The following is a 27,996-nucleotide window of genomic DNA, read 5'->3' on the forward strand; positions in this document are numbered from 1 at the left end:
CATATGCATTTATGGATGCTCATATTAATGCCAATAATCTTGCAAATAAAGATTGTGTCACTCAAATGCAGTATTACGCTTTTCGACTTTAAATTCGAGATGATACTAATGCATGTCTTTTGCGTGGTGGTCGCTTGCTACAACAATATATTGTCGATGCTTATTGTAGCATTGAACAATGTAGATTGGCTTGGTGTCGTCGTAATCAAGCAACATTGCGAGTTGAAATGTATAGGGGATTGGCTGATATGGTCAATGGTTCAGATGCGGTTGATACTAATATCGCTGGGATTGGTGTGGGTAGGAGAATAGTATTGCCATCTAGCTTTACAGGTGGACCAAGATTCATGTACCAATTATATCAAGATGCTATGGCAATTGTGCATAGCAAAGGCAAACCTAATTTGTTTATCACCATGACATGCAATCCTAAGTGGTCTGAAATTACAGATGCTTTGTTGCCTGGTCAAACTGCACATGATCGACCAGATTTAACTGCTAGAGTTTTTCATTTGAAACATAAGGACATGATGCAGTCGATAGTGAAAAAGGAGTTGTTTGGTAAAGTTGCTAGATATGTGTCCGTCATAGAATTCCAAAAGAGAGGCTTGCCTCATTCACATACGCTCTTGATATTAGAACCACGCTTTAAGCCACTAGAAGCACATCATTATGATAGACTGGTGTGCGCTGAGCTACCTGATAAGGAAAGGTTTTTGGATTTGTATCGAATTATTACTAAATGTAGCATACATGGCCCGTGTGGTGAGTTCAATCCAAAAGGTGCTTGCATGGTGGACGGAAAGTGTATAAAGGATTATCCAAAAAAGTTTATACATACAACTACAGTTGATAAAACTGGTTATCCTTTATACATACATCGAGAGGATGGAAGGACTCATAATGCTAATGGTAATCTCTTGGATAACCGATGGATAGTGCCTTACAATCCTTATTTGAGTTCCAAGTATAGTGCTCACATAAATGTTGAGGTTTGCTCGACAATTGCAGCTGTCAAATATTTGTATAAATATGTATATAAGGGCCATGATCGAGCAACCATTCGGTTTACAAGTATGCATGGTTCCAGATCCAATGATATTGACACAGAAAATATTGATGCACAAAATATTGATGAGATTGAGAGGTACTTAGATGCACGATATATTTCAGCTTCTGAAGCATGTTGGTGAATATTTGAATTCAAACTTCATGATGAGAAACCCGATATTCAACGATTGCAAATACATTTACTTGGAGAGAATATTGTTTCCTTTTGTGACTCTGATAACATTTGTGATGTGGTGCAAAATGAAAATGCTCAAAAAACAACTCTCACAGAATGATTTACATGCAATCATTTGCACCCTGACGCTAACACAGTTCTCTATCAAGACTTTCCAATGTTTTGGGTTTGGAATGCACGCAAAAAAATGTGGACAAAGAGAAAGCAAGGAAACACATGTGGTCGAATATACTTTGTTTCACCTACATGTGGAGAAAAATACTATTTGCGCCTACTACTCACTGTATGCAAGGGGTGCACATCCTTTGAGGCATTGCATACGGTTGATAATGTGGTATATTCAACTTTTAAGGAGGCTTGCATTGCAAAAGGAATGTTGGAAACAGATGATGAATGGCAAATGTGTTTACGTGAAGCTGCATTGATGCAAACCGGTGCTCAATTACGAAATTTGTTTGAATCCATCTTGGTATTTTGTTCGCCTGCCCGACCTGGGGCTCTATGGGAAGAGTTCTTAGTTCCGCTGACATAGGATATAAAACATTGACTCTCCTTGCAAAATAGGCGAAATGTTGATATGCAAGATGAGGCCAATAATCATGCATTGATGCATATTCAAAAACTTTTAGATCAACATGGACGCAATTTGGCAGAGTATCATGGATTGCCTGAGGTGACAATGCAAGAGTACACAAATCCTTTGATCCTTGATGAACAACTATATGATAAGGTAGAACAAGAGAATACCTTCTTAACAATGCAAGCTTTGTTGAATGATGGACAAAGAAATTGTTTTATGTCAATAATGAATGCTATTGATAGTGGTTTGGGTAAACCATTTTTCTTAGATGGCCCAGGCGGTTCTGGAAAAACATTCCTATACAAATGTTTGCTTGCAAAGCTTCGCAGTCAAGGTTGCATTGCAATAGCTACAGCATCCTCTGGTATTATTGCATTACTTTTGCCACATGGTCGTACTGCCCATTCAAAGTTCAAAATTCCATTGCAAGAAAATAATAATTCTACATGCAATATACATGTTCAAAGTCACCTTGCAGCACTGTTAAAAGAGGCAAGTCATATTGTGTGGGATGAAGCTCCTATGTTGCATTGTAATACCTTTGAGGCACTGGACAGAACTTTAAAGGATATAATGCAGTGTGATATGCCATTTGGTGGTAAAGTTATTCTACTAGGTGGAGATTTTAGGCAAATATTACCTGTTGTACCAAAGGGTACCCGTGAGGATATTGTCGGTACTGCTATATGTTGTTCCAATTTGTGGCACTATTTCAATGTTTTGAAACTTACACAGAATATGCGGGTCGCATCAAATCAGGATCAGTTTGTTGCATGGTTGCAAGACATTGAAGATGGAAAAGATTTGACACATACTAATAATATATTGCAAATTCCACCTGCATTGTTGTTAAAGGGAGGATCTATGCAAGACTTAATCAATTTTGTCTATTGTGAAATGAATTGTGTAATTGATTACAAAACGTTCTTTAGTGGACGTGCCATTCTTGCACCTCGAAACAATGATGTGGAAATGATAAACAATCATGCATTGCAGCTGATGGCGGGAGAGGTTAAACAATACTACAGTGTTGATTCTGTGGATAGAACCGAGGAGAACTCATTCCTCTATTCTGTGGAATATCTAAATTCCCGTGACCTCGGTGGAGGTATTCCTCCTCATATCTTGCTGCTCAAAGTAAATGCTCCAATAATATTGCTCAGGAACTTGAATCCTTCTAAAGGTTTATGCAATGGTACTAGGCTGGTATGCAAGGCTTTCAATAACAATGTCATTGATGCAGAGATAATTACAGGGACCAATATTGGTAACAGAGTTTTTATCCCGATGATAACTTTCATCCCAACTACACTGGAACTTCCTTTCTCAATGAAACGCTTGCAATTCCTAGTCCGTTTGGCATTTGCAATGACAATCAACAAATCTCAAGGCCAAACTTTATCATGTTTGGGGATATATCTAAAAACCCCAGTCTTTACTCATGATCAACTCTATGTTGCTTTCTCAAGAGTAAAGTCTCTGGATAGATTGAAAGTCTTGATTAATGAGAAAGAGGACATGGTAAATGGTACCATCAATATTGTATATAATGAAGTTTTACAGAAAGTATTGTAACCTCTATTTTTTCAAAAGTGTAATCTTTGTTCTCTCATATTATATTTGCATAATATTTTTATTTCAATACAATCAAAGCCTTTTTTTCTTCTTTGTTCACATATCTATAAAATGTAGTGTTGTACTTTCTTATGCTCTTTTTCAGTAGTGAGTTCTTCGTCGATGAAAAGCAAGTTTCACTTATTTTCTCTGATTTAATACTTTAATGTTTTAATCATATCTCTCATGTATGGATAGATATTCATGATTTTATGTGGAGTTAAACGTATGTTTGTTTTACTATATGAGAACATTGTGTTTAATTTATTTCTACCATAAAAAGTTATTTGAACTTTCTATCATAACTGTGATGTTTTTTGTCTCATATTATATTTGCATAAAATTTTTGGTGCAATATCATCAAAGTTTATTTATTCTTTTTTAATCATATATTTTCAAGAAATGAACTATTTTAGTGTCTCCTATTCTTTTTAAGTATTAAGGTTTTCAAAGAAAAGTAAGTTCAACTTTTTTCCTTTAACAAAAAATGAAATGTTTTAATCTCTCATGCTCTTTTGAAATATTATATTCCTTCAATAAAATCATGTTTGACTTATTTTCTATGAAATTTTGTTTGCATTTATACAAAAGTAAGTTTTGAGAAATTATCATGTATAAAGTTCTTTTATACAATATGCATTACAAACTCTTTTTCTCTTCTAAATTGGTCTTCTAATTTCAATATTGTAAAGTCTTTTTTTTTCCTTTTTAAAAATTTTGATCAATATTACTAATTTTTATGTTTTTCAAATTTTATTAATAGATGGCCCAAACAGTATTCGAATATTATCGTGCCTCTCCTTATCAAATGAGACTTCAAGAAGCATTGCGAACTATTGCTACGGATGATATTATCCATAGAACTTTGGCTAGGGTAATCGAAAGATTACCCAATGATGGATTTACTAATGGAAACACTCTATATGTAGAAATTTTATATTTTGGATGGATCCAATGCTACTATGTTGGACAAACACACGTTGAGTACTTCATATCTCGGTCTCACACTAGACACATACCGAATGACTGGAGTAAATGGGAGTTTCAAGATTTATCATGTTTTGTAACTTTGCATCAGTTTCATCCAAATTCCGCCGACTGCTCTACTAATATTAGAGCCAATCATATCACATCCCCAGGTAATACTTACTCACCATTTTCATTAATGTTTTGCTTTATAAATTTAATATTGTTATTTCTAAAGTCTTTTTTTTTCATTTTTAGATGCTGCAGCACAATCTGGGGTGGGGCGTGTCACAGCTTCGCCCACACATGTTCCCCGTGCTAGATCCACTATTGATAATTCGTCTAAGAAGAGAAAGCTTTCTTTTCGATAGTTGATTTTCTACAGTACGACTATCTTTTTGAAAACATTATATACTTTCTTTTCCATTTACCTGTTGTTATAGTTGGAATTCTTTCAGTGATATTTAAAAATCATTTTTGCTTCAGTTATCTTTTCCAATTATTATGGTTAAGATAATCAATGTTATTGTATTGAATTGTTAGATTTTATAATGAAGTTTAAAATTTGCAAGACTATTTAATTCATTACTAGGGGGAAGAATGTGTGAACAAATTAAAACATTTGTGCTTCACATCTCGGCGCGAAGCGCCGGGAGAAAGTTGGCACGTAGCACCGGGCTGAGTCTAGGCACAGAGCGTCTAGTAATGAAATTATATAACAAGCAAGTAAAGAATTTGTTACATTTCACTCTGGGTGTGCCTTGCATGTGTCTAATGGTACAACTATTCCTGAACTAGCTCTTTGTTTAGGCTTGTGAAATCCTAGTATCATAGTGCCTCCTTAATGAATTGCCCATTTCCTTGCTTTTTAGGCTCCTTCAATTTTTGAGACCTCACATTATTTAAGAAAAAAGTATTTGATTCGACAATAGAAACTATGTATGCGCTCAAATGTGCGTGCATACACACAATCATTAAAAGAATGCTCATTTAGCTTAAAAACAATGCCTTGAGGTAATTTTCGTAGATGTAACCTATTAAGTAAGTTAACTAATTATATAGTTTTATTTATGCAACCTACAAATACACATAAGAGTAATAATGAGACCCTTTAACTAATCTTGTACTTTCTAGATTAGGCATAATAAAATTAAGCCAAGAAAGTATATAAGGGACATCATTATTAGTTATGAATATGCAGATAATGGGCATAGTTCTTTAGTAGGAAGCTCCTTGAGATGCATGCTCTCTCTCAATGCTTATATTTTGTGAACAATACTTTGTCACCTACGTAAAACTCAAAGTTCTCCCTTTCATACATTAAATATGTTGACTAAAAGAAATGTTTAGGAAGATTGTGAATGGAAAATGAATATTTTATTAAAAATGAGAATTCATGGTTACAAGTGACTTTCATGATGACTAATATCATATAACAATTATAAAATCGTTGACATTATCAATGTCACAAGAGGTAAAAACAATGTGTAATAAATGGTTCTATTTATAAACCATGCTGAATTAATGGTAGGTGGACTAGGTGATAATGTTGGATTTGGCCTTGGAGATGGCTTTGGAGATGTTGGAGACTTTGGAGATGAAGGTGATGGAGTTGGCTCTATGCTAACAAGTGGAGACTCCATTGGAGCCAATGCTTTACTCCCCGTTGTAGTATTACCTTCCAAATACACATCACTACCATTATAAAAATATCATTTTGGTGTTGAAAACATAGCCTATATATTAGTTATACTTACAATCTGATGGAGCCCAACTTAGGGTATTGGAATCTTGATCAAATATAAACTCTGTCCCTCTCATAAAGTTATCTGCATGTTTGAATATTTAAGGAAAACTCAGGATGATAACGTACAAAACCTCGTGCAAAAATTTTCCACTTTCCAAATCAAACTAATCTAGCTATTTTTGTTCATGTATACTTTAAAAAATATTTGCAAGTTTTTGTAAGTTAAAGGACTAAAAGCTACGTACACACATGTGCATGCCCCCCCCCCCCCCCCTACAACCAACACACACACACACACACACACACACACACACACACACATAGAGAGAGAGAGAGAGAGAGAGAGAGAGAGAGAGAGAGAGAGAGAGAGAGAGAGAGAGAGAGAGAGAGAGAGAGAGAGAGAGAGAGAGAGAGAGAGAGAGAGAGAGAGAGAGAGAGAGAGACTCACTGCCAATTATGCCAAAGTCCTCATTTGTTTCTATGATGGCCAAACAAACTGCAAGTAATGTTGTGCCCTGTAGATTCACATGCATTATACACACTTCATTTGACTTGTGTCACTTGTTAGACTTTATTATTGGTACATACAACCTAGCCACTACGTTGAAATAGCATTTTTTGTAAGAGTACTATACAATCCTAGATGCCTAAAATCATCTTAGATAAGGGGCCCAACCAAACATTGTTTCATACTCTTCAACTCACACTGCCAAAAGCAATAGGCAATCCTAAATATCTAAAATACTTCTTATTGTGTTAAGATAGGTTTTCACATACACCAACCATACAAATTTCTATATCTTCCAACTAGCATTGTTAGTAGTGTACATGAAATTTAGATTGTGTTGACAATACACATTTATGTTAACATTACACACACTACAACAATAATAGCATGCAACTTTAGAACTCCTAATATTTCATGAAGAAATCATGGTTCTATCAACCTTATAGAAATTGAATGTTGATTTTTCTGATTTTGTTTTTGTATGTAATCATAAATTCACTCTACAAAGTGGCATTTTGTGACACCAAGAGTAAACATAAAAAGGATTTCCAAAAAATCAAGTGACTATTTTCTACAACAAACCAAATTTGCATTTCACAAGTTTAGACTTGTACATACGCAGAAGGCAATTAGGTTATGAAAGCATTATAATAAGTGCATTCGCAGTAAAACAATGGGACTCCATCAAAAATAAATGTAGAAACATATTATGTAAATGAAGGTATGCAATACTTAAGCAAATTATTAGGCTTCATGCAAGATGCTAAATGGAACTAATGGAAATGAAAACTTCTCTTACCGTTGAGTCAACAAACCCAAAGTATGGAGTTTGAATAGCCATTTGACTCCCCCCAACAAACGTTATACTAAAATCCGTTATGAGTGGACTAATGTTATTATTGCTGCATGTATGCATCAATGAAAAATAGTTTAAATTCTAAAACTCAAATGGAAAGGTGTAATATGAATCAAAAAATTGTACACGCCAATATACCTTATGTTCCAACAATAGTCAAATATTCCAGTAAGTTGAAATTGTGGAAGCTTGATTTTTTCATTGAACTACACAAAAATACTCATTTTTGTCACATGCAATCATAATGAACAAGGAACTAATCTCTTCTTAGATGTAAAAGCAAAAGGTCATTGTAAGTTTATACACACAATGGTGCCGATCGATTGGTAAGCAGAACTAGAGAGGCGTGTTAAAGCCGTTCCAGTGTCAAAAATCAAGTATTGGGACATCTTCAATTCTGTATCTCCAACAACCATACTAGTAGATGCAATCATATAATATACACTGCCGATCACACATTAACTATAATTAGAAACTAAACCTCTAAACCAAAAATGATTATACTTGGACTTCCATTGTGACACATAGGAACAAGGAAATAAGACTTCTTGAATGAAAATGCTTACTTAGGGCTTGTACGCACAAGTGATGTATTTTGAAATCCTGCTTTTTCCATGCTTCCAAAGACAAGTCTACCTGAGCTATCATTTGATGAAAAGCACATTGAGAAAGAATTTGACAAGATGCCATTCCTTGCTAAAGTGCTTGGAACTGAGATTTGATCTGGGCCTAAACCCAATAGTCCATTTGGAGCAACAGATTCAAGTAGATTTCCCGTTTGTACCTTTCCACACCTACGCAAAAAACCTTAGAAACCAATAGATTTTGTTCAATGTCAAAACTTCTCAAAACCTTGAAAAGCTTAGAGATTTGCGGCTCTCAACCTTGCATGCATTCATTAATAGACCATCAACAAGGAGGAGTACCCATACAAATATCAATATGCCCTCTAAAGAACTATAAATAACTAAACTTAAATGTAGGTCCCCAAGGTAAAAATCATTTCCCCTATCTATCAAAAAGGAAACTCTTGATTTAGAAGGACTAGTAACCACACCCACAAGAGAGAAATGGTGAAAAACCTCCAAGTGATTCTTACAACTTGAGATGTGCATTCAACCAGTTATAAAATAATCTATGATGAATAGAAGAGGATTATAAAGTACTTACCCAAAATAAACAGATGAACTTGTAGAACTATTTGAGCCTACAACATCCAAGTAGATCACATCTTCAACAATCAAGCCTGATGTTGAGGTGTTTGCGCTCAAGTATGTAACTGTATAGTTACAAGTGTTGCTGCTCGATTTATTGGATACTGTACAATTGCTTGTGAATGATTTTGATTCACACAAAGGGTCACTACATGAGATTGTCTTGCTTGTCTTGGACTTTGAAGGGCTGTAGATAGGAAAATTGGTCTGCAATTATCAACAAGGTTAGCGTGACATCCACCCAAAATGGAGCTCATCCACTCAAAAAATGAAACATTATAGTACAATACACTAATCTTCTTTACATCGAAATAACAAAGTTGAGGATATATCCTTCTAATCATATTTAAAAATTAAATAAAATCTTCCAAAAACCTTGAGACTTTTGGATATACTAACCATCAAGAAATACTTTCGATGATTTCTAGTTTTATTAAAAGACCTCTTGCTTTTGAGTAGTTATTATGGCAATGGAAGATGGCACGTCCAAATTTGGTTCTCGTAAATAGAAAATATTCTAAAATCGTAGTAGTTGCATGTCCATAAAAATGATTCTATTAAAGTACACTCTGTTCATGAAGAATCAATAGATTTAGATTCGATTTGCATTATGAACAACATGGTTTTGAGAAACCATGTCCGAATCATTTACAATTTCTAATTTGGTTCCTAAATGGGAAATATTCTGAAAACTTGATGTATAATTTGATCATTACTAGATTTAAAACTTAATATGCGTCATGCACAACATGGTTTTGAGCAAACATGTTGGATCATTGACGCAATCTTTATAATGAAATTAAGAGATATTATATAAAAGTTATTCATTGAGATTGTCATTGGTGGATTTCAAACATGAATCCGAGCTTGTAACATGTTCAATTTGAATCATCCCCAATTCATGAATGTTTACAATTGTTAGAGGAAAAATAGAAAATATATCCAATATTTAAAGCCCTCCATTAAACAAAATGCCATAACTAATAACTTGACTTACACTAATTTAGCAAGTGACTTATGCATAATCTTATACTTGACTTACACTAATTTAGCAAGTGACTTATGCATAATCTTATAAGATTTAAAATTGACCCTTGACATCTTAAGCATAGCGTTCGACTCATTCAAACAACATTCTAAGGAGTCTACAATGAATCCTTTACAATTTCACCTTCTTGATGTATCCAAATCAATTGACTTCTCCACTTTCTTATCACTTAAGATTTTTCTTGGGACAATATGTAGCAAAATGTCTAGACTCTCCACAAATGTAGCAACAATCTGAGAAAGGAGCATACCAAAACTCCTTGTTCCAAGATTTCATGAGGTTCTTGTCTTCCGCATGTCTTCTATCCCATAATATGCATGCCCTTTATCAGCATACATTGAACTTCCCACATTCCTTGGAAATGCATACTATTGTGGAAAATGTTTTTGCATCATCTCCAACTTCTCCCTCCATCCCGTTAGGGAGATTTGGAAATGCAATCCACGTTAGACATTCATACAAGATAATATCCTCCTGGTTGAAATTGGTTAATCATTGGCAAGGTACAAACCTAATATTTTTTAAATACAACAATGTTATTAACCACATAACCTTCTTTCAACTCTACATGAAAGCCAACAGAGCGAAATTAAATCCCTTACCAATAAATATATATTTGTGGATAGTAAGAAGGAGCCCTTGAAAGGAAATAGAAAAATAATGCCGCCATACGTCAATATGAAGCATGACTAGCCTTTGCTCTCCAATAAACTACCTATAGGTTGTCCTTCCTTAGAGGAGTGTTCTCATGCGAGTGCATGCATTAATAGCCTGACATTGTGATTCAGAGGAAGAGCCTTAGACTAGCCTTTGCTCTCCAATAGACTACCTATAGGTTGTCCTTCATTAGAGGAGTGTTCTCATGTGAGTGCATGCATTAATAGCCTAACACTATGTTTCAGAGGAAGAGCCTTAACAACAATCTCAATTAAGTTGGGAGTATTGTCAAACTTTTCCAACCTTGTTTCTTTGTGCATTTCTCATAGGACCTTGGCTTGTTTTGATGCATAAGATCATTGAGCATGGATATGCACATGGCATATTAATCACTTGTTTATTGCCCAAACTTGTATATTTTCCCCTCCATAAGCCACATAACTTGCAATGCCTCATGCGAACTTTACAATACCTCATGCATTCATACACTACAAGTACTATTCATCACTTGGATTACCTTGAGTTTCATGGAATGGGATTTACACAAATTGACTTGAATCTCGAAGGATCAAGATCTGCCACTTACCTTTATATGTTAAGCTAAAATTTCGGGGATGCTACTATTTGTTTTGTATAGACTAGCACACATTTTCTACATGAACAATGTAGTAGCTCAAATACCTTAATAGTCGGTATTTTTTTGTGCAAAGGCCAACTTTGTGCTCTTTTAATTGCAAAATTCTTGTGACAATTATAACGTCTCAAAACAATGAAAAGTTTGGAGTATGTGATGGCAAGATCATCGGGTATCCATGCATCTCCAAACCTATCGTGTACAAAATCTACTCTAGGATATCTACAATATTCATATGGACATTGATGCAACTTTAGTTACAATTCCATCATGTAGTCATCCAAAATTCTCAAATAGGTATTTGCCAAAGACTCTTAATGATTATACTAGTGCTTCCAAACTTATCAACACCGAATGAAGAACCTCCTACACAAATACATAAATACATGTGTGTATGCATGTTTTTTTAAAGAGGAGGGAGGTGTGGTAATATAGGTTTCCCATTGTATCTCTACATTGATTGAAGTAGCTCACAAATACATAAATACATGTGTGTATGCATGTTTTTTTAAAGAGGAGGGAGGTGTGGTAATATAGGTTTCCCATTATCAACACCGAATGAAGAACCTCCTACACAAATACATAAATACATGTGTGTATGCATGTTTTTTTAAAGAGGAGGGAGGTGTGGTAATATAGGTTTCCCATTGTATCTCTACATTGATTGAAGTAGCTCACAAATACATAAATACATGTGTGTATGCATGTTTTTTTAAAGAGGAGGGAGGTGTGGTAATATAGGTTTCCCATTATCAACACCGAATGAAGAACCTCCTACACAAATACATGGGGAAGGAGGGAAGCCACGGAAGGCAGCACGCTCGAGCTCATGCGTGCTGCCGTGTAGGAGGGGGAGGATCCTATCCCCTCCCCCTATATAAACCATGCCTCATGTGGTGATGAGGGGGAAGAAAGAGGAGAAGGACGAGGAGGCTCAGACCTTGGAGGTTGTGAGGGAGAGAGAGGGACATCAATGTGCTCCCGCCACCCTGGGGGAGTCGTGAGCCAGCGCCATTCAGCTACCGTCCGCCTGCCTGTCCTCCAAACGCCGCTGCCTGCAGCCGCAGACCTCGCCGCTTGACCAACACGCCATTGGGAAAATCATTTCCCCCCACCCCCCACGTAAGCTTCTGGAAGCTTAGAAGCTTCCAAGGGGGGGGCCTTCTTAGCCCACTTTCCTTTGGGCCTGAAACCCCCTTTCCCCCCCGTGTTTTAACCCCCTTTCCCCCCCGTGTTTTAACCCCCTTAAGCCCCCTTTCCCATGGTTGTTGGAACCACCTCCCCCCCCCCTCCCCCCCGGTGTCTTTAAGAAAAAAAACCCTTAGGGCCCCTTCCAGTGGCCTTAGAGACTTCCCCCCCCCCCCACATAAAGGGATTTTGACCTTAAAGGTCTTATCCCCCCCGGTTTTTTTTTAAATCCTCCTTAGGGCCCTTGTTCTTATAACCTTCGGGACTACCCCCCTTATATATTCCCCTAAGGCCTCCTTAGGCCCCTTTTCCAATAGCCTTTAAGGCTACTTTTTCCCCCCTTGGAGTTCCTCCCTTAGGATTCTATAAGGCCCTTTTTTCCCCAAGATAATTTGCCCTTAGCCCTTTTCTTTCCCCATGCAAAATACCCTTGGAGCTGTGTTTTTTTTTCCCACTCGTAAAAGAAAAGAGAGTGTCGAGGGTCTTTTAACACCTCCCTTTCCCACTCAAAAACCCTCGTAAGGGATTCCACACCTTTCTATTCCCCATTCCTGCGAGTTTACGAAGGCCATTAAGCCTTCCCCATGGCTTAATGGGTCCTAGTCGTGAAAGATTCTGAAACACACCTTTCGAATTCCCGACTCCAAGGAGGAAGCCTTCTAAAATTGCTTTCGACGGACGGTGCAAGTTATTGCAAAAGAGAGCCACGGTGGAATATCAAAAAGGAGTTGTAAAGCTGCTTCCACGGCAGAAATGCCTCCTAAGAAAGTCCAAGGCGCAGCGGCGGGAGGGTCGTCTCCCAGCATCCACATGGATATCACACCCCAAGCCCAGGTTTTCCTTTCTAATTTTTATTTGATATTGTTATAATTCAATCATGCAAGGTTAATTGTTAGAAATAGGATATAATTTTTGTCCTAAATGCTCACGACGAAGGAACTTAGTCATTAATACTTTCAATAAAACATGCAAAATAAAGGAAGCATAAATGCATTTCGAGCAAATAGCTTTATGCATTGAAATGAATTATAAACTAGATTATTGTCCATTAAAATAGTATACTTCGTTTAAGCCTAGAAGTATAAACTGCATATCGCACTATTAGCCCATATCCTCTTCGCAATGAATCATCATGGAAAGTGCAAGTCATGGAATGATTCTTACGATGCATAACTCTAGGCAAATTATCGTTGTCAACTACATAAACTATCAAGAAAAAGGTTGCTTGTTTAGCATGAATTTTATTCGCAAGTTATAGGAAGATTAGTTGGAATTAACCTAATCTATGTCTGACCTTAAATCGATAAGTTAGGGTTGAAAGAGCAATTTACGCGTAGACAACGAGTCATGTGTTTATGAAATGATAACGTAGCTATCTTCTAGAGTTAAACAAATTGGCATAAACCTAAAAACCGCGGAGTATTCATTTAGAATGGGTTAAATTCCAATAAATTCACTAGGAATTAATACGTAACCTAATCGCTGCGTATTGCTAAAATTGAAACTCCTATACCCTAAATACTTGTCCACTTTCACCAAAACGTAAGAACAGTGAAACATATTTTGAAAGTGAGCTAGGATTGTCCCTAAGAATCTACAAGATGGAACTTGGAAACCCTAGGTCTAACGACGTTAGCCTAATGTAATCAGGAACAGATTGTTTCGTGACTCCATTCAATGCGACACTTGTGCAACAAGTGTGGAGTCATATGATCTTGTGATTGGATCACAAGGGAATGGCCAAATTCTCGCAAGGAGGATGGCAGGTCCTTACGCAAGTTATCTTGCAAAAGGATAAATAATCATCCTAATTTAGTATCTTTCTTGAGTAAAGAAGATTGATTGGAAACTAATGACCAACCGATAAACTGAAATAACCAATCAACTTAAGGTTTGATCAAGTCGGGTTAATAGGGTACACCTTAACCCAGGATATAGGGAACCTTGTCAAGTTGCAAGTCATCCCGGATCGAGTGCTAGACGCATTCGAAAGGAAGGATTCATTCCTTAGCAGTTTGCCAACAAAAACGATCAATGGAAATGTTTGTGCTTGCTACAGATTCTAGAGCACTGTTTGGCTTTGTTTGATCAATGAATTAAAAGATAAATGGATATCTATACTTCAGGTTGAAGGCCTGAAGGGAGAGGCAGCTTCAGTTACCCCCGACTCCCTACCGACCCTAACCAAGGGGGTTGTTAACCGCACCGGGCAAGTGGACCGAACCCCATGCAAGAGGTCTCTCCGTTGAGCGCTACTTGGACCAGGAAGACGCTTGGGTGCCAGGGGGAGCTCTAGCCATAAATCCCTCGCCTTTCGGGCCCTGCACAAGAGGCTAACGTGACTCGGGATTGGATCTCGAGGCCCGCATACTAGTCTACGGGCAAAAACTTGGATTGGTAATCCCTGTGGATTGCTAGATAGCCTTCGGGCGGATTGTGGATAAGCCTATGGGCTGGACTTTTTATATTTCAAAGATGAATATGATAACCTGTTAATAAGGAACTTGTCTGATATTGTTTTTCTATGTCAAGTGATAAGATTACATGAAAGAACCAGTGCCTAACTGGTTAATTAAAGAAGCTGATTGCTACATGTCCAACTAATGTGTTAAGTAATTAAATAACTAAAACAACCGGAGGAAAGTGCGAAGGATGGGCCATAGGTCTGTCCTACGAATGGGTGGTCCCGGTTGGCCGGGAACTTTTCTCAAATCACGATGGACAACAGGAAGATCGTCAAAGAACACGAACAACAAAAGCGTTGACCTAGAGTTATGATTGAACTTGATTTACGTTGTTTTAGGGGAACGGAATGGAACTGTGCCTTATGGCAGAGAGGTTGAGCTTTGCATCCCTCTCGTTTCCCATTCTCCTTGAACCAAGTGCAGCGTGAATCCGCTTCGGACCTGGCGTTTCTGCGTAAAGTAGATCGCTTGGGTCCGACGCCAGTTGCCATTAGGAAATGACCAAAAAGGAAAACCCTAATTCAGGTCTATCCTAAGTGGTAACATCCGGAATGCTTCCGCTACGTGGCAGACACGGAAAGCCCTAGATCGCAAACCTCGTATCATTCCATGGGAGTGCCGGGCGGAGCTTTCTAGACATGCTTTCCGATGGACTACTAAGACGTATCCTGAAGATACAAGTGGACACGTTACAGTTGGTATCAGAGCCGACCAACAATGGAATTGTTTTTATGAAATCTTAATAAGAAGAAGTAAAGCAAATGTTGATGTTCCAAACATTTCCTTACCTTCAATGTTGTCTTACAGAATTACGAAGCGTGGAACAAGTTCTTGCTATTTCGAGTCATGTTTATGACTGCAATGCATTCTCCGCATTATAGACAAAGGGTTGAGATGATGAACATCCTGGAGCAAATCTATAATCCATCACCCTTGTACATGGAACAAAGATGGACGGGTGCTTCAGGAATCTACTATATAGCCACCCACCGGTTTGCTTATCTACAAACCAACCTAAAGAGGATCAAGTGGTTGAAAGACCTGAAAGTCGTGAAGCTGTTCATTTTTGTGGAAGCTCATGTAAACTCAACATTACATATTCGAGGTCGAAGGGTTGAGATGAACTCATATGTATATGAGGAAGTAACACGTGTAATCCCCACCGACACGATTAAAGTGTTAGGCCGCCATGAGAAGAATGGATTCCAACGGAAAGGATACCCTGAACTTCCAATGATTTACCGATTCCTGAAGATCCATGATCCGAAACCATACTATTATACAGTTCATGTAGATAAATGTAATACAACGTTGTTCTCCCCAAACTAAATGTAACAGTTGGCTTATCATCGCAAGAAATGTTGTATTCCAAAAGGGCTATGCCCATATAAGACTTTTTTTCTATCAATGTCTGATTGTGCATGAGAATTGATAAAAAGTTAAGTAGCTACATTGCTTACGTGATAGCAGAATTGAAGATGTAATATAAATCAATAACGATTATCGTATAATAACGTTAAGAAACCTTTATCCAAGCACAACCCCAGGTACAAGTTCCTAGTTCGCCTCCTATATCAAGTACTGCTGTAATCCAGGAGAAGAAATTTCTTCTCAAGTAGATTAAGCCGCCCGAGTTTGACGAGAGAGGCAGGTCCGTTCAAGCTGACGCTGAAATTTGGATTGAATCCATGGAGGATTACTTCGAAACAGCCGGTACTGCACCCGCCAATCAGGCTATGCTCGCCAAGCTAAAACTTACCGGCGAAGCCAAGCTTTGGTGGAAGCAATGGTGCAGGGATCAAGGGATTGCGGAGGGATCCGTTACTTGGAAGAAGCTGAAGAAAGCCGTGCAGGGAAGATACTTGCCACCTGCATATCGCACGCAGAAAATGAATGAGTTCTACGAGCTAAAACAGCTGGGGCTCACTCTTGACGCATACTAACCTAAATTCGTCTCACTTTTAAAGTATGTGCCACAGATGGACATGACACAGCAGGTGTCCAAATTTTGTGCGGGTTTAAATCCACCAGTAAATACCTGTCTCGAATCTATGCGTCCATCAGATCTTCAGGATGCACTCATTCGAGCTGTGCCTATAATTCAGGAGATGCAGTCTAGCCCAAGGGGTAACAAAGCTTGGTCTTATAATGACCCGAACAGAGGAGCATTCAGACCTCAGAAGAAGAGAATTCAAGGTTATAATCAGGGATAAAGAAAGAAAGCAAGGACTAATAACGTCAACAACTTTGTTCCTACTCAAAGTAATGGCCAAAACCTCCGTTGTTTTCACTGCAACGAACCCGGTCACTTTAAGAGGCAATGTCCCAGGCTTGGTGGAGGACATCGCCAAGCACATTTCCAAGGAGCGGGCCGTGGTCAAGGAGCCACTACCCGAGACAGAGGAAGAACCGCCTGCCTTGTCAATAGGCAAATGTGCGAAGAAGAAGAAGAAGAAGAAGATCCAACCATGGAAGCAGAGTTCAAAAGGGCGACAGTCCATGCCGCTCTTCACAAGAAAGGCCCGAATCGCCAATTCTCGGTGATTCAGACACCAACGGACTATCAAGGTAAAAGTTTCAAGACCTTGATTGATTGTGGCAGTACACATTCCTTTACCTCACCAGCTTGTGCAAAAAGATTAGGAATAGCCACAGTAGAAGCACCTACCTTGCTTATGGAATTGGAAAATGGTCGTGAGGTTACTTGTACCAAGAAAACTACTAAGGTGGAATTCTTTCTGGGAGAAAAGAAGACTTCGGTCAAATTCAGTGGAAGCCGAAATCAATGGGCAGAGAGTATCAAAGACATATGTAGATGGAGGTGTCATGAATTTAGGTATCCACGAGTGTCTACTCGGAATGGATTGGCTTAAGCCTAATGATGCCCACATTCATTGTGGAAAGGGCCAAGTTTCCTTTCGAAATTCTGAAAGGGAATTAGTCACAACCCAAGGTGAGGCTGGAGTGCCGAGAATCCAATTGGCCAAAGTATCTCGGATCGTAAAAGGAGTCAGAAAAGGATTACATGTCTACTTGATCAAACTCAACAAGTTAGATCAGAAGCAAGAGTCTAGTGAAGGACCTCGTGGCTAAAGGAATACATGGATGTATTCCCTGAAGAGTTGACAGAACTCCCGCCTCAAAGAGAAGTGGATCATGAGATTAAGTTAGTACCAGGAGCTGCGGCAATTGCAAAGAGACCTTATAGAATGTCCATACCAGAAGAAATTGAGCTGAAAGAACAACTCAAGCAATTACTAGATCAAGGCTACATCCGGTCTAGCAGTTCACCATGGGAAGCTTCAGTATTGTTCCAGAAAAAGAAAGATGGAACACTTCGACTATGTATTAATTACCATGGATTGAATCAATCAACTATCAAGAAGAATTACCCTATTCCTAGAATAGATGAGCTTCTTGATCGTCTTCAGGGTGCAAAGATCTTCTCCAAAATTGATCTCGGGTCAGGTTACAATCAGATTAGGATCAAGGAAGGAGATATCCCCAAGACGGCCTTCAATACAAGATATGGGCACTTTGAGTTCCTAGTTATGTCATTTGGACTTACGAACGCACATGCCACCTTCAACAGGTTAATGCAGGATATCTTTAGGCCATATCTTGATGATTTCGTGCTTGTCTTCTTCGACGATACTTTAGTCTATTCCAAACAGGAAGAAGATCATGAACCCCAACTTCGGATTGTCCTTGAGACAATGAGGTCGCATAAGTTGTATGCTAAGATGAAGAAGTGTGCATTCTTCAAACGTCAGATTGAATATCTGGGATTCATAGTATCAGCAGATGGAATCTCAGTAGACCCAACCAAGGTCAGAGATGTACTAGAATGGCCAATACCAACATCTGTCAGAGAAATACGCAGCTTTCTTGGATTAACAGGATGGTATAGGGTCTTCATCAAAAACTATGCTTTGATTGCAGCACCTCTGACAGACTTACTGAAGAAGCAAACTTCCATTTCATGGTCAACTCCCGAACAAAATAGCTTCGACAGATTGAAGCAAAGTTTGGTATCAGCACCTATTTTAAAACTTCCAGACCTCAATAAAGAGTTCGAGGTAGTAACTAATGCTAGCATACTTGCCTTGGGATGTGTGCTCATGCACGAAGGTCATCCAGTAGCATACTCTTCAAGGAAATTGAAGAGTCATGAAAAGAATTATGCTACGCATGATCTGGAATTGCTAGATGTCATCCATGCTCTAAAGCTTTGGAGACACTACCTGTTGGGTAACAAGTTTACTCTAGTAACTGACCATAAGAGTCTCAAATGGATCTTTACTCAGAATGAGCTCAACATGAGGCAATGCGGTGGATTGAAGTGTTGGAGGAATATGACTTTGAAATCAAGTACTGACAAGGAAAAGAGAATGTAGTTGCCGATGCACTCAGTCGCAAGGCATTCCTTAATTCTCTAATCCTGCAGAATCCATCAATAGCTAGATCTCTAGCTACAAAAGTATCTATGCCAAACAATCCAATACTTGAGTTAGCTAGAGAGGATGCATGCCATGATCGGGCCTACCAAACAATGCTAAGGGAGATCTCTATCAAGGATCAGAACCAAAAGTTGCAGGCTAAGTATCATGAATTTTCTATCAATAGTGGACTTGTCTACTATAGAACAAGGCTGTGTGTACCAGCAAGTCAGTAACTTAAGCAGAAGATATTGTGGGAAGCTAATGATTCCCCTTTCTCAGGACATCCTGGCAATGCCAAGACTCTTAATACAGCTAGGAAAAGCTACCATTGGGAGAGGCTCAAAGGTGACATTCTCAAATATGTCACCGAGTGTTTGTCTTGTCAACGTATCAAAGCCGAACATGTCATGATGCCAAGGAAACTGCAACCGCTTGACATTCCCCAAATGAAATGTGAATTCATTAGTATGGATTTTGTTGTAGGCCTACCCCAAGTCCAGGGAGGATACAACTCCATCATGGTTGTGGTTGACATGCTTACTAAGGTTACACACCTTATTCCAGTAAAGACAAACTATAAAGCCTCAGACATTGCAAGATTGTTTATCAAGGAGATATTCAAGCTACATGGTTTACCCAGAAGAATCATTAGTGATCGTGATTCTCTCTTCACGTCACACTTCTGGAGAGCTGTCTTTGAAGCTATTGGGACTCAACTCTGTTTTAGCACAGCTTACCATCCCCAAACAGATGGCCAAACAGAGTGAGTAAATCAAGTCATCGAGGATATACTTAGGGCATACTGTTGTCGGGAGCCGAAGAGGTGGATTCAATATCTGCCTTTGGTTGAATTTGCCTACAATGCTTCTTACCAACAAAGCATTCAGATGACCCCTTTTCAAGCATTGTATGGTCATGGCTGCAGAAGTCCCCTAAACTTCTCATATCCAACCTTAAGGGTTGAAGCTTCAAGGCAGATGTTGGAAGAGATGGATGACCAAATAAAGTCAATAAGAGAAAACATCCAAGCGGCCAAGGATAGACAGAAGGCATACGCGGATTTGAAGCGTCAAGTTAGAATCTTCAAAGAAGGAGACATGGTCATCATTCGCGTACGCCCAAAGAAGAGTTCCCTATCCTTAGGAGATTGCAAGAAGCTAAGTCCAAGGTATTGTGGATCGTACAAGATCCTCAAATGCCTAGGACCTAATGCTTACAGATTGCAACTCCTTGAGAACCTAAAGGTTCACAATGTATTCTATATCAGCCTATTGAAGAAATATGTACCTAATCCTAACCATGTACTTGACGATCAACAAATTGTAATGCCTAGTCAAGGAGTCCTTGAACTAAGGCCTAATAGGATCTTAGATGTTAGGGAGAGACAATTACGATCCACAACCTTGAGAGAATGCCTCGTCCAGTGGAAAGATTATCCCGAAGAGGATGCCACTTGGATAGATGAAGGCACTCTCAACCATCAATATCCCTAGCTTATCTCGAGATGAGGACATCTCGATTCCTCTAAGGGGGAGAGAATATAATATACCAAACACTGCAAATCACGCATGAACCCCCTTTTAAGGTAGTGGGGATAATGGTGTAGCATTTTTGAAAATTTAATAAGGATAAGGGAAAAAATTTTAAAATTTTTTTATCCCCTCCTCCCCTAGCCGACGTCGCGCTGAAGGGGAAGGAGGGAAGCCACGGAAGGAAGCACGCTAGAGCTCATGCGTGCTGCCCTGTAGGAGGGGGAGGATCCTATCCCCTCCCCCTATATAAACCATGCCTCATGTGGTGATGAGGGGAAAAAAAGAGCAGAAGGACAAGGAGACTAAGACCTTGGAGGTTGTGAGGGAGAGAGAGGGACATCGATGAGCTCCCGCCGCCCTGGCGGAGTCGTGATCCACCGCCATTGAGCTGTCGTCCGCCTACCTGTCCTCCTAGCGCCGCCGCCAGCCGAAAGCCTCGCCGCCTAACCAACACACCATTGGGAAAATCATTCCCCCCCCCCCCCCCCACATAAGCTTCCAAGGGGGGGGCCTTCTTAGCCCCCTTTCCTTTGGGCCTGAAACCCCCTTTCCCCCCCGTGTTTTAACCCCCTTAAGCCCCCTTTCCCATGGTTGTTGGAACCACCCCCCCCCCCCCCCCCGTCTCTTTAAAAAAATCCCCCCCTTAGGGCCCCTTCCAGTGGCCTTGGAGACTTTCTTCCCTCCCCTCCCTCCCCCCCCCCCATAAAGGGATTTTGACCTTAAAGGTCTTATCCCCCCCCCCCCAATTTTTTTTTTTTAATCCTCCTTAGGGCCCTTGTTCTTATAACCTTCGGGACTACCCCCCTTACATATTCCCCTAAGGCCTCCTTAGGCCCCTTTTCCAACAGCCTTTAAGGCTACTTTTTCCCCCCTTGGAGTTCCTCCCTTAGGATTCTATAAAGCCCTTTTTTCCCCAAGAAAATTTGCCCTTAGCCCTTTTCTTTCCCCATGCAAAATACCCTTGGAGCTGTGTTTTTTTTCCCACTCGTAAAAGAAAAGAGAGTGTCGAGGGTCTTTTAATACCTCCCTTTCCCACTCAAAAACCCTCATAAGGAATTCCACACCTTTCTATTCCCCGTTCGTGCGAGTTTACAAAGGCCATTAAGCCTTCCCCATGGCTTAATGGGTCTTAGTCGTGAAAGATTCTGAAATACCCCTTTCGAATTTCCGACTCCAAGGAGGAAGCCTTCTAAAACTGCTTTCGACGGAGGGTGCAAGTTATTGCAAAAGAGAGCCACGGTGGAATATCAAAAAGAAGTTGTAAAGCTGCTTCCACGGCAGAAATGCCTCCGAAGAAAGTCCAAGGCGCAGCCGCGCGAGGGTCGTCTCTCAGCATCCATGTGGATATCTCACCCCAAGCCTAGGTTCTCCTTCCTAATTTTTATTTGATATTGTTATAATTCAATCATGCAAGGTTAATTGTTAGAAATAGCAAATAAATTTTTGTCCTAAATGCTCACGACGAAGAAACTTAGTCATTAATACTTTCAATAAAACATGCAAAATAAAGGAAGCATAAATGCATTTCTAGCAAATAGCTTTATGCATTGAAATGAATTATAAACTAGATTATTGTCCATTAAAATAGTATACTTCGTTCAAGCCTAGAAGTATAAACTGCATATCGCACTATTAACCCATATCCTCTTCGCAATGAATCATCATGGAAAGTGGAAGTCATGGAATGATTCTTACGATGCATAACTCTAGGCAAATTATCGTTGTCAACTACATAAACTATCAAGAAAAAGGTTGCTTGTTTAGCATGAATTTTATTCGCAAGTTATAGAAAGATTAGTTGGAATTAACCTAATCTATGCCTGACCTTAAATCGACAAGTTAGGGTTGAAAGAGCAATTTACGCGTAGACAACAAGTCATGTGTTTATGAAATGATAACGTAGCTATCTTCTAGAGTTAAACAAATTGGCATAAACCTAAAAACCGCGGAATATTCATTTAGAATGGGTTAAATTCCAATAAATTCACTAGGAATTAATACGTAACCTAATCGCTACGTATTGCTAAAATTGAAACTCCTGTACCCTAAATACTTGTCCACTTTCACCGAAACGTAAGGACAGTGAAACATATTTTGAAAGTGAGCTAGGGTTGTCCCTAAGAATCTACAAGATGAAACTTGGAAACCCTAGGTCTAACGACGTTAGCCTAATGTAATCAAGAACAGATTGTTTCGTGACTCCATTCAATGCGACACTTGTGCAACAAGTGTGGAGTCATATGATCTTGTGATTGGATCACAAGGGGAAGGCCAAATTCTCGCAATGAGGATGGCAGGTCCTTACGCAAGTTATCTTGCAAAAGGATAAATAATCATCCTAATTTAGTATCTTTCTTGAGTAAAGAAGATTGATTGGAAACTAATGACCAACCGATAAACTGAAATAACCAATCAACTTAAGGTTTGATCAAGTCGGGTTAATAGGGTACACCTTAACCCAGGATATAGGGAACCTTGCCAAGTTGCAAGTCATCCCGGATCGAGTGCTGGACGCATTCGAAAGAAAGGATTCATTCCTTAGCAGTTTGCCAACAAAAACGATCAATGGAAATGTTGTGCTTGCTACAGATTCTAGAGCACTGTTTGGCTTTGTTTGATCAATGAATTAAAAGATAAATGGATATCTATACTTCAGGTTGAAGGCCTGAAGGGAGAGCAGCTTCAATTACCCCCGACTGCCTACCTGACCCTAACCAAGGGGTTGTTAACCGCACCGAGCAAGTGGACCGAACCCGCTGCAAGAGGTCTCTCCGTTGAGCGCTACTTGGACCAGGAGGACGCTTGGGTGCCAGGGGGGGCTCTAGCCATAAATCCCTCGCCTTTCGGGCCCTGCACAAGAGGCTAACGTGACTCGGGATTGGATCTCGAGGCCCGCATACTAGTCTACAGGCGGAAACTTTGATTGGTAATCCCTGTGGATTGCTAGATATCCTTCGAGTGGATTGTGGATAAGCCTACGGGCTGGATTTTTTGTATTTCAAAGATAAATATGATAACCTGTTAATAAGGAACTTGTCTGATATTGTTTTTCTATGTCAAGTGATAAGATTACGTGAAAGAATCAGTGCTTAACGGGTTAATTAAAGAAGCTGATTGCTACATGTCCAACTAATGTGTTAGGTAATTAAATAACTAAAACAATCAGAGGAAAGTGCAGAGGATGGGCCATAGGTCCATCCTACGGATGGGTGGTCCCAGTTGGCCGGGAACTTTTCTCAAATCACGATGGACAGCAGGAAGATCGTCAAAGAACACGAACAACAAAAGCGTTGACCTAGAGTTATGATTGAACCCGATTTACGTTGTTTTAGGGGAACGGAATGGGACTATGCCTTATGGCAGAGAGGTTGAGCTTTGCATCCCTCTCGTTTCCCATTCTCCTTGAACCAAGTGCAACGTGAATCCGCTTCGGACCTGGAGTTTCTGCGTAAAGTAGTTCGCTTGGATTCGATGCTAGTTGCCATTAGGAAATGACCAAAAAGGAAAACCCTGATTCAGGTCGATCCTAAGTGGTAACGACCGGAATGCTTCCGCTACGTGGCAGATACGAAAAGCCCTAAATCGCAAATCTCGTATCATTCCATGAGAGTGCCGGGTAGAGCTTTCTAGACATTCTTTCCAATGGACTGCTAAGGCGTGTCCTGAAGATAGAAGTGGACACGTTACATAAATCAACTCAATATCTACCACCATCATAGCATCTCAAGTGTGATTTGAATTGGCCACATCATAATATACAAGTCCAACCATCTTACATATTTTTTCCAATGCTCAAATCTTATCCTTTGCCTAGAATTTCATCCCATACATCTTAGAGCTAGCGAAAAGCTCATTTAAGTGTACATCTTGTCTTGTCATAGATCCATCTTGTCCATCACATTTGGCATCATTGTTATCTTGCAATCTTATCTTACAGCTTATACAATTTCATGCTTTCACTAGCTTGATAGTACATGTTTCATTTGACTCAAGATCATCTGTCTTCAAACTTCTTAGACATTTTCAAATATTGATTGCATGAGGTCTTTGGGATATAATTATGGTGCATCATCCTCTCCTAGCAACAATTGCTATAACCACATCTTCTATATCATTCTCATACATAGATTGTAACAAAAACTCCTTACATCAATAAGCCCACCATCTTCTCCATTTGATACCATTGGCAACAGGATGCTAGATAAGTACAATGAATGCCTTGATTGTAAAGTAGACGATTCTCCCTTACATATATACATGTTTCACTTTCAAAGTGGTTGTGTCTACAACCTCATGCTAGCTCTACATTTCTCAGTGTTTATGTGTGTACGTGCATGCACATGCACACATAAGTGCTTTACATTGATACATGATTTTTTCTTGATTGCTCATGGATGTTCAAGTCCACTGAGTATTCAATTTCCAACAACTCTTGCAATGGAAGTTTTGGAATCGGTTTTTGTAAAGATTGCATTTATTTTTTGTGCAGTGCATGCTCCAGAAAACCTCCGTCCCTAATCTCTACCTTCATATACCTTTTATGTGCAAGATGGCATAAATCACATTGATTATCATATACTTAAAATGCTTTAAAGACAAAATGTTCAACAAATCAATAATATTTATTAGTAAGTTTCTACTCAATAGGCAACCTTTGCATACTTGTGCTACATATGATTCGTCTAATGCTTGAAAACTAGACGAGTTCAATAAATGTGCATCCACTAGATGTGAGTCATGTTACTATATTGATAAAGCAACACATCCTAATAATGAATGCAAGTATCATTGAGTGCAACTTTGGTGTATGTATATAAACCAAGTATCAAAGATACCAATAGATTTGCTTAACTCAAATGTGGCTACACAACTTGCATCAAAAGAAATGTCTATGTACCTTCATAAAACAAGATCTATTTACATACATATATACATATTCCTATCAATGCAAATGCATACAAGACACAAGCCTATATGCCAAAGCAATTATGCATATGTAGATAGATATGATTAAGTAGTTAGTTTGGAGCTAAAAGGGTAAAATACCTGGCCATTAGCTTGTAGATCATATTTTAGGAGTGATGTAGAAGCACATTGTTGACAATCGCATGGGACCCATAAAAGATCACTACCTGTGTCTAACGCAACCAAAAATGTAGAGCTAGGCGTCCCAATTTGCAATTGAGCATAATGCAACCTGTAAAAAGTGATACATGTTTAGAATGGAGCCCTAACCCTTATAACCGTTTAACTAGGATACATAAGAAAGCTAACATATGTGGATGAACTTAGTGTAAAGTATATGGATGAACTTAGCATAAAATCGATAGCTCTTGATGCTATTACAAGTGAGTTATAACCATGTGGCTCCCTACATATCATTTTGCTACTACTAGTATCATATTATGCACTCTTATAATCAAGGGTTCAAAAGGGTTGCTTTTTGGAAATTATTGAAAGTGTCCTTAGGCAATGTGATTATGAGTACTATTACAAAAAACAATTAGCATTGGTTCAAGAATATGAAAATAGTAGAAATAAAAAACATTGTGAACTTCATTGTTCACACTTTGATTATGTCAACTTAAAATATGTGTCAATTTAAAATAATGTGCTAAATGGGATGCAAAAGATATGATTGAGTTTTAAAAATAGTATGATGGTCGGATAGACCATTAGACCATTCTTTTGTGCAAACTTGAAAATGACGATTAAAAATACTCAATCCATGTAAAGTGTTAAATCTTGGTGTCATCTTCTAGAGATTGAGATTACCATGTAAAATAAAGAAATAACCTTTGGGGCTTTGGTCGATTCTAGGTATTTGTTTATTGAAGTGATTCCATGTATTTGTTTATTGAAGCAATTGGTATCGTGGAACACCACATAGACTAGTTTTATGCCCTTGTGATGTGTAACGGGAATTGTGGCAATTAAGAAATAAGATTATTTTACACAATGTAAATCATTTCAAAATGCTCGGAGCCCCTTATGTGTAAAAACTATTTGTAAATTGATGTTACATTAGGGTAAAGGGGCCTCTACTTAGGGAGAGTTCTGTTTTACAAAATGTGTCCGAGTAAAGCTAGTTGAATTATGACACAAGTTCCTAGATAATGAATTTTAACGTGTGTGAAGCAATGGAGCCATGTACTTTGGTTTTTGAGAAACCTTCAAACAATATGTACCTTATTGATAATGAATTGGCCCCTCATTTCAATAGGCGAACTTCCAATGTATTATTGTCGGGTTGTTTGACTATGGTGTGTCACTCTTTTCGTGAAACCTCAATTTACAACCATATATATATATATATATATATATATATATATATATATATATAGAGAGAGAGAGAGAGAGAGAGATTTTTTTTTTCATTTACGAAAAAAAAGAGAGATTTTTTCAAAATTTGAAGGCTTGAATGTGATAGCATGTAACATGGCTTTGTTGTTTGATTTGAATTGGATACCATGTATGAGTTCCAACTATACTATGAAAAAAGACAGGCTACAATTTAGAACAAATAGATTATTTGTTTAAAAGACTCATTAGACTAATTATAAGGATTCGAATATCATGTTCCATGTATGAGTTTCTAATGTATAATTTGAATGAATGAATGCGATGCTATGTATGAGTTAAAATTTTAAAAAAGGGCATATGATCTACTCCAAATTTATTTAATAAATAAAGAAATAAGATTCCTTTGGGAGCCCTTAAAATCTCACTAAGGAGGGATGAGAAAGCCTAACGATTAAGGTCAAAAAAAAAATGATGTGCTTACCCGCCTAAATTACCACCGTAATCGGAGATGTCGTCGGTGGGAGAGAAGTACGCATTGGAGAAGGAGGGGGAGGCGAGGTTTCTGGCTCTGGAATGGCGGAGGCGGTCTTGCTTCGCGAGGCTCTGGTAGAATTCGGGCGTCCCGGGCGCGGGGTCGTCGCGCAGCAGGTGCTCCATCTCCCTCTCTCTCAGCAAGCTCCTGAACTCGTCCGAGTATCGGTACACTATCTTGAGCTGCAGGGATCCATGGCTATGGCGGCTGCTGCTGCTGCTTGAATCTGGATATGCAGATGCTGCAGTGATACTAGCATGCTGATGCAACAAGAAACAGCTCAAGAAGAAGAAGACGATGGTGGTGATATGAGAGGGCGCGAGCTTCTGCCATAGCCGGGGCTCTCTCATGGCCGACAAGACGATATGCGAGACTGACTGAGGCTGATTCTCTGAGAAAGACAGAGAGAGAGAGAGAGAGAGAGAGAAGGGGGCGGGGGGATTAATTTGTTGGTGTGGTTTGTG

General features: G+C 38.9%; 2 protein-coding genes across 2 annotated transcripts; one reads left to right on the forward strand and one right to left on the reverse strand.

Moving 5' to 3' along the window:
- The first annotated feature begins 248 nt into the window (after nucleotides 1-248).
- LOC148031892 (uncharacterized) lies at nucleotides 249-4,777 on the forward strand. The gene is made up of 4 exons (XM_087683860.1): nucleotides 249-1,147; nucleotides 1,811-3,347; nucleotides 4,519-4,579; nucleotides 4,665-4,777. The coding sequence occupies exons 1-4, from the start codon at nucleotides 249-251 to the stop codon at nucleotides 4,775-4,777; spliced, it is 2,610 nt and encodes an 869-aa protein (XP_087539986.1).
- Nucleotides 4,778-5,768: 991 nt separating this feature from the next.
- Nucleotides 5,769-27,996, reverse strand: LOC148031893 (aspartic proteinase-like protein 1). The gene is made up of 10 exons (XM_087682463.1): nucleotides 27,482-27,996; nucleotides 25,744-25,894; nucleotides 8,688-8,938; nucleotides 8,084-8,311; nucleotides 7,826-7,961; nucleotides 7,656-7,723; nucleotides 7,461-7,563; nucleotides 6,602-6,668; nucleotides 6,164-6,235; nucleotides 5,769-6,084 (listed from the first exon to the last, which is right to left on the reverse strand). The coding sequence occupies exons 1-10, from the start codon at nucleotides 27,880-27,882 to the stop codon at nucleotides 5,846-5,848; spliced, it is 1,716 nt and encodes a 571-aa protein (XP_087538589.1). The 5' UTR covers nucleotides 27,883-27,996; the 3' UTR covers nucleotides 5,769-5,845.

The sequence above is a fragment of the Lygodium microphyllum genome, chromosome 8, assembly GCF_053477565.2.
Source record: "Lygodium microphyllum isolate KBCC chromosome 8, Lygodium_microphyllum_v1.1.10, whole genome shotgun sequence".
Taxonomy (NCBI): Eukaryota; Viridiplantae; Streptophyta; class Polypodiopsida; order Schizaeales; family Lygodiaceae; genus Lygodium; species Lygodium microphyllum.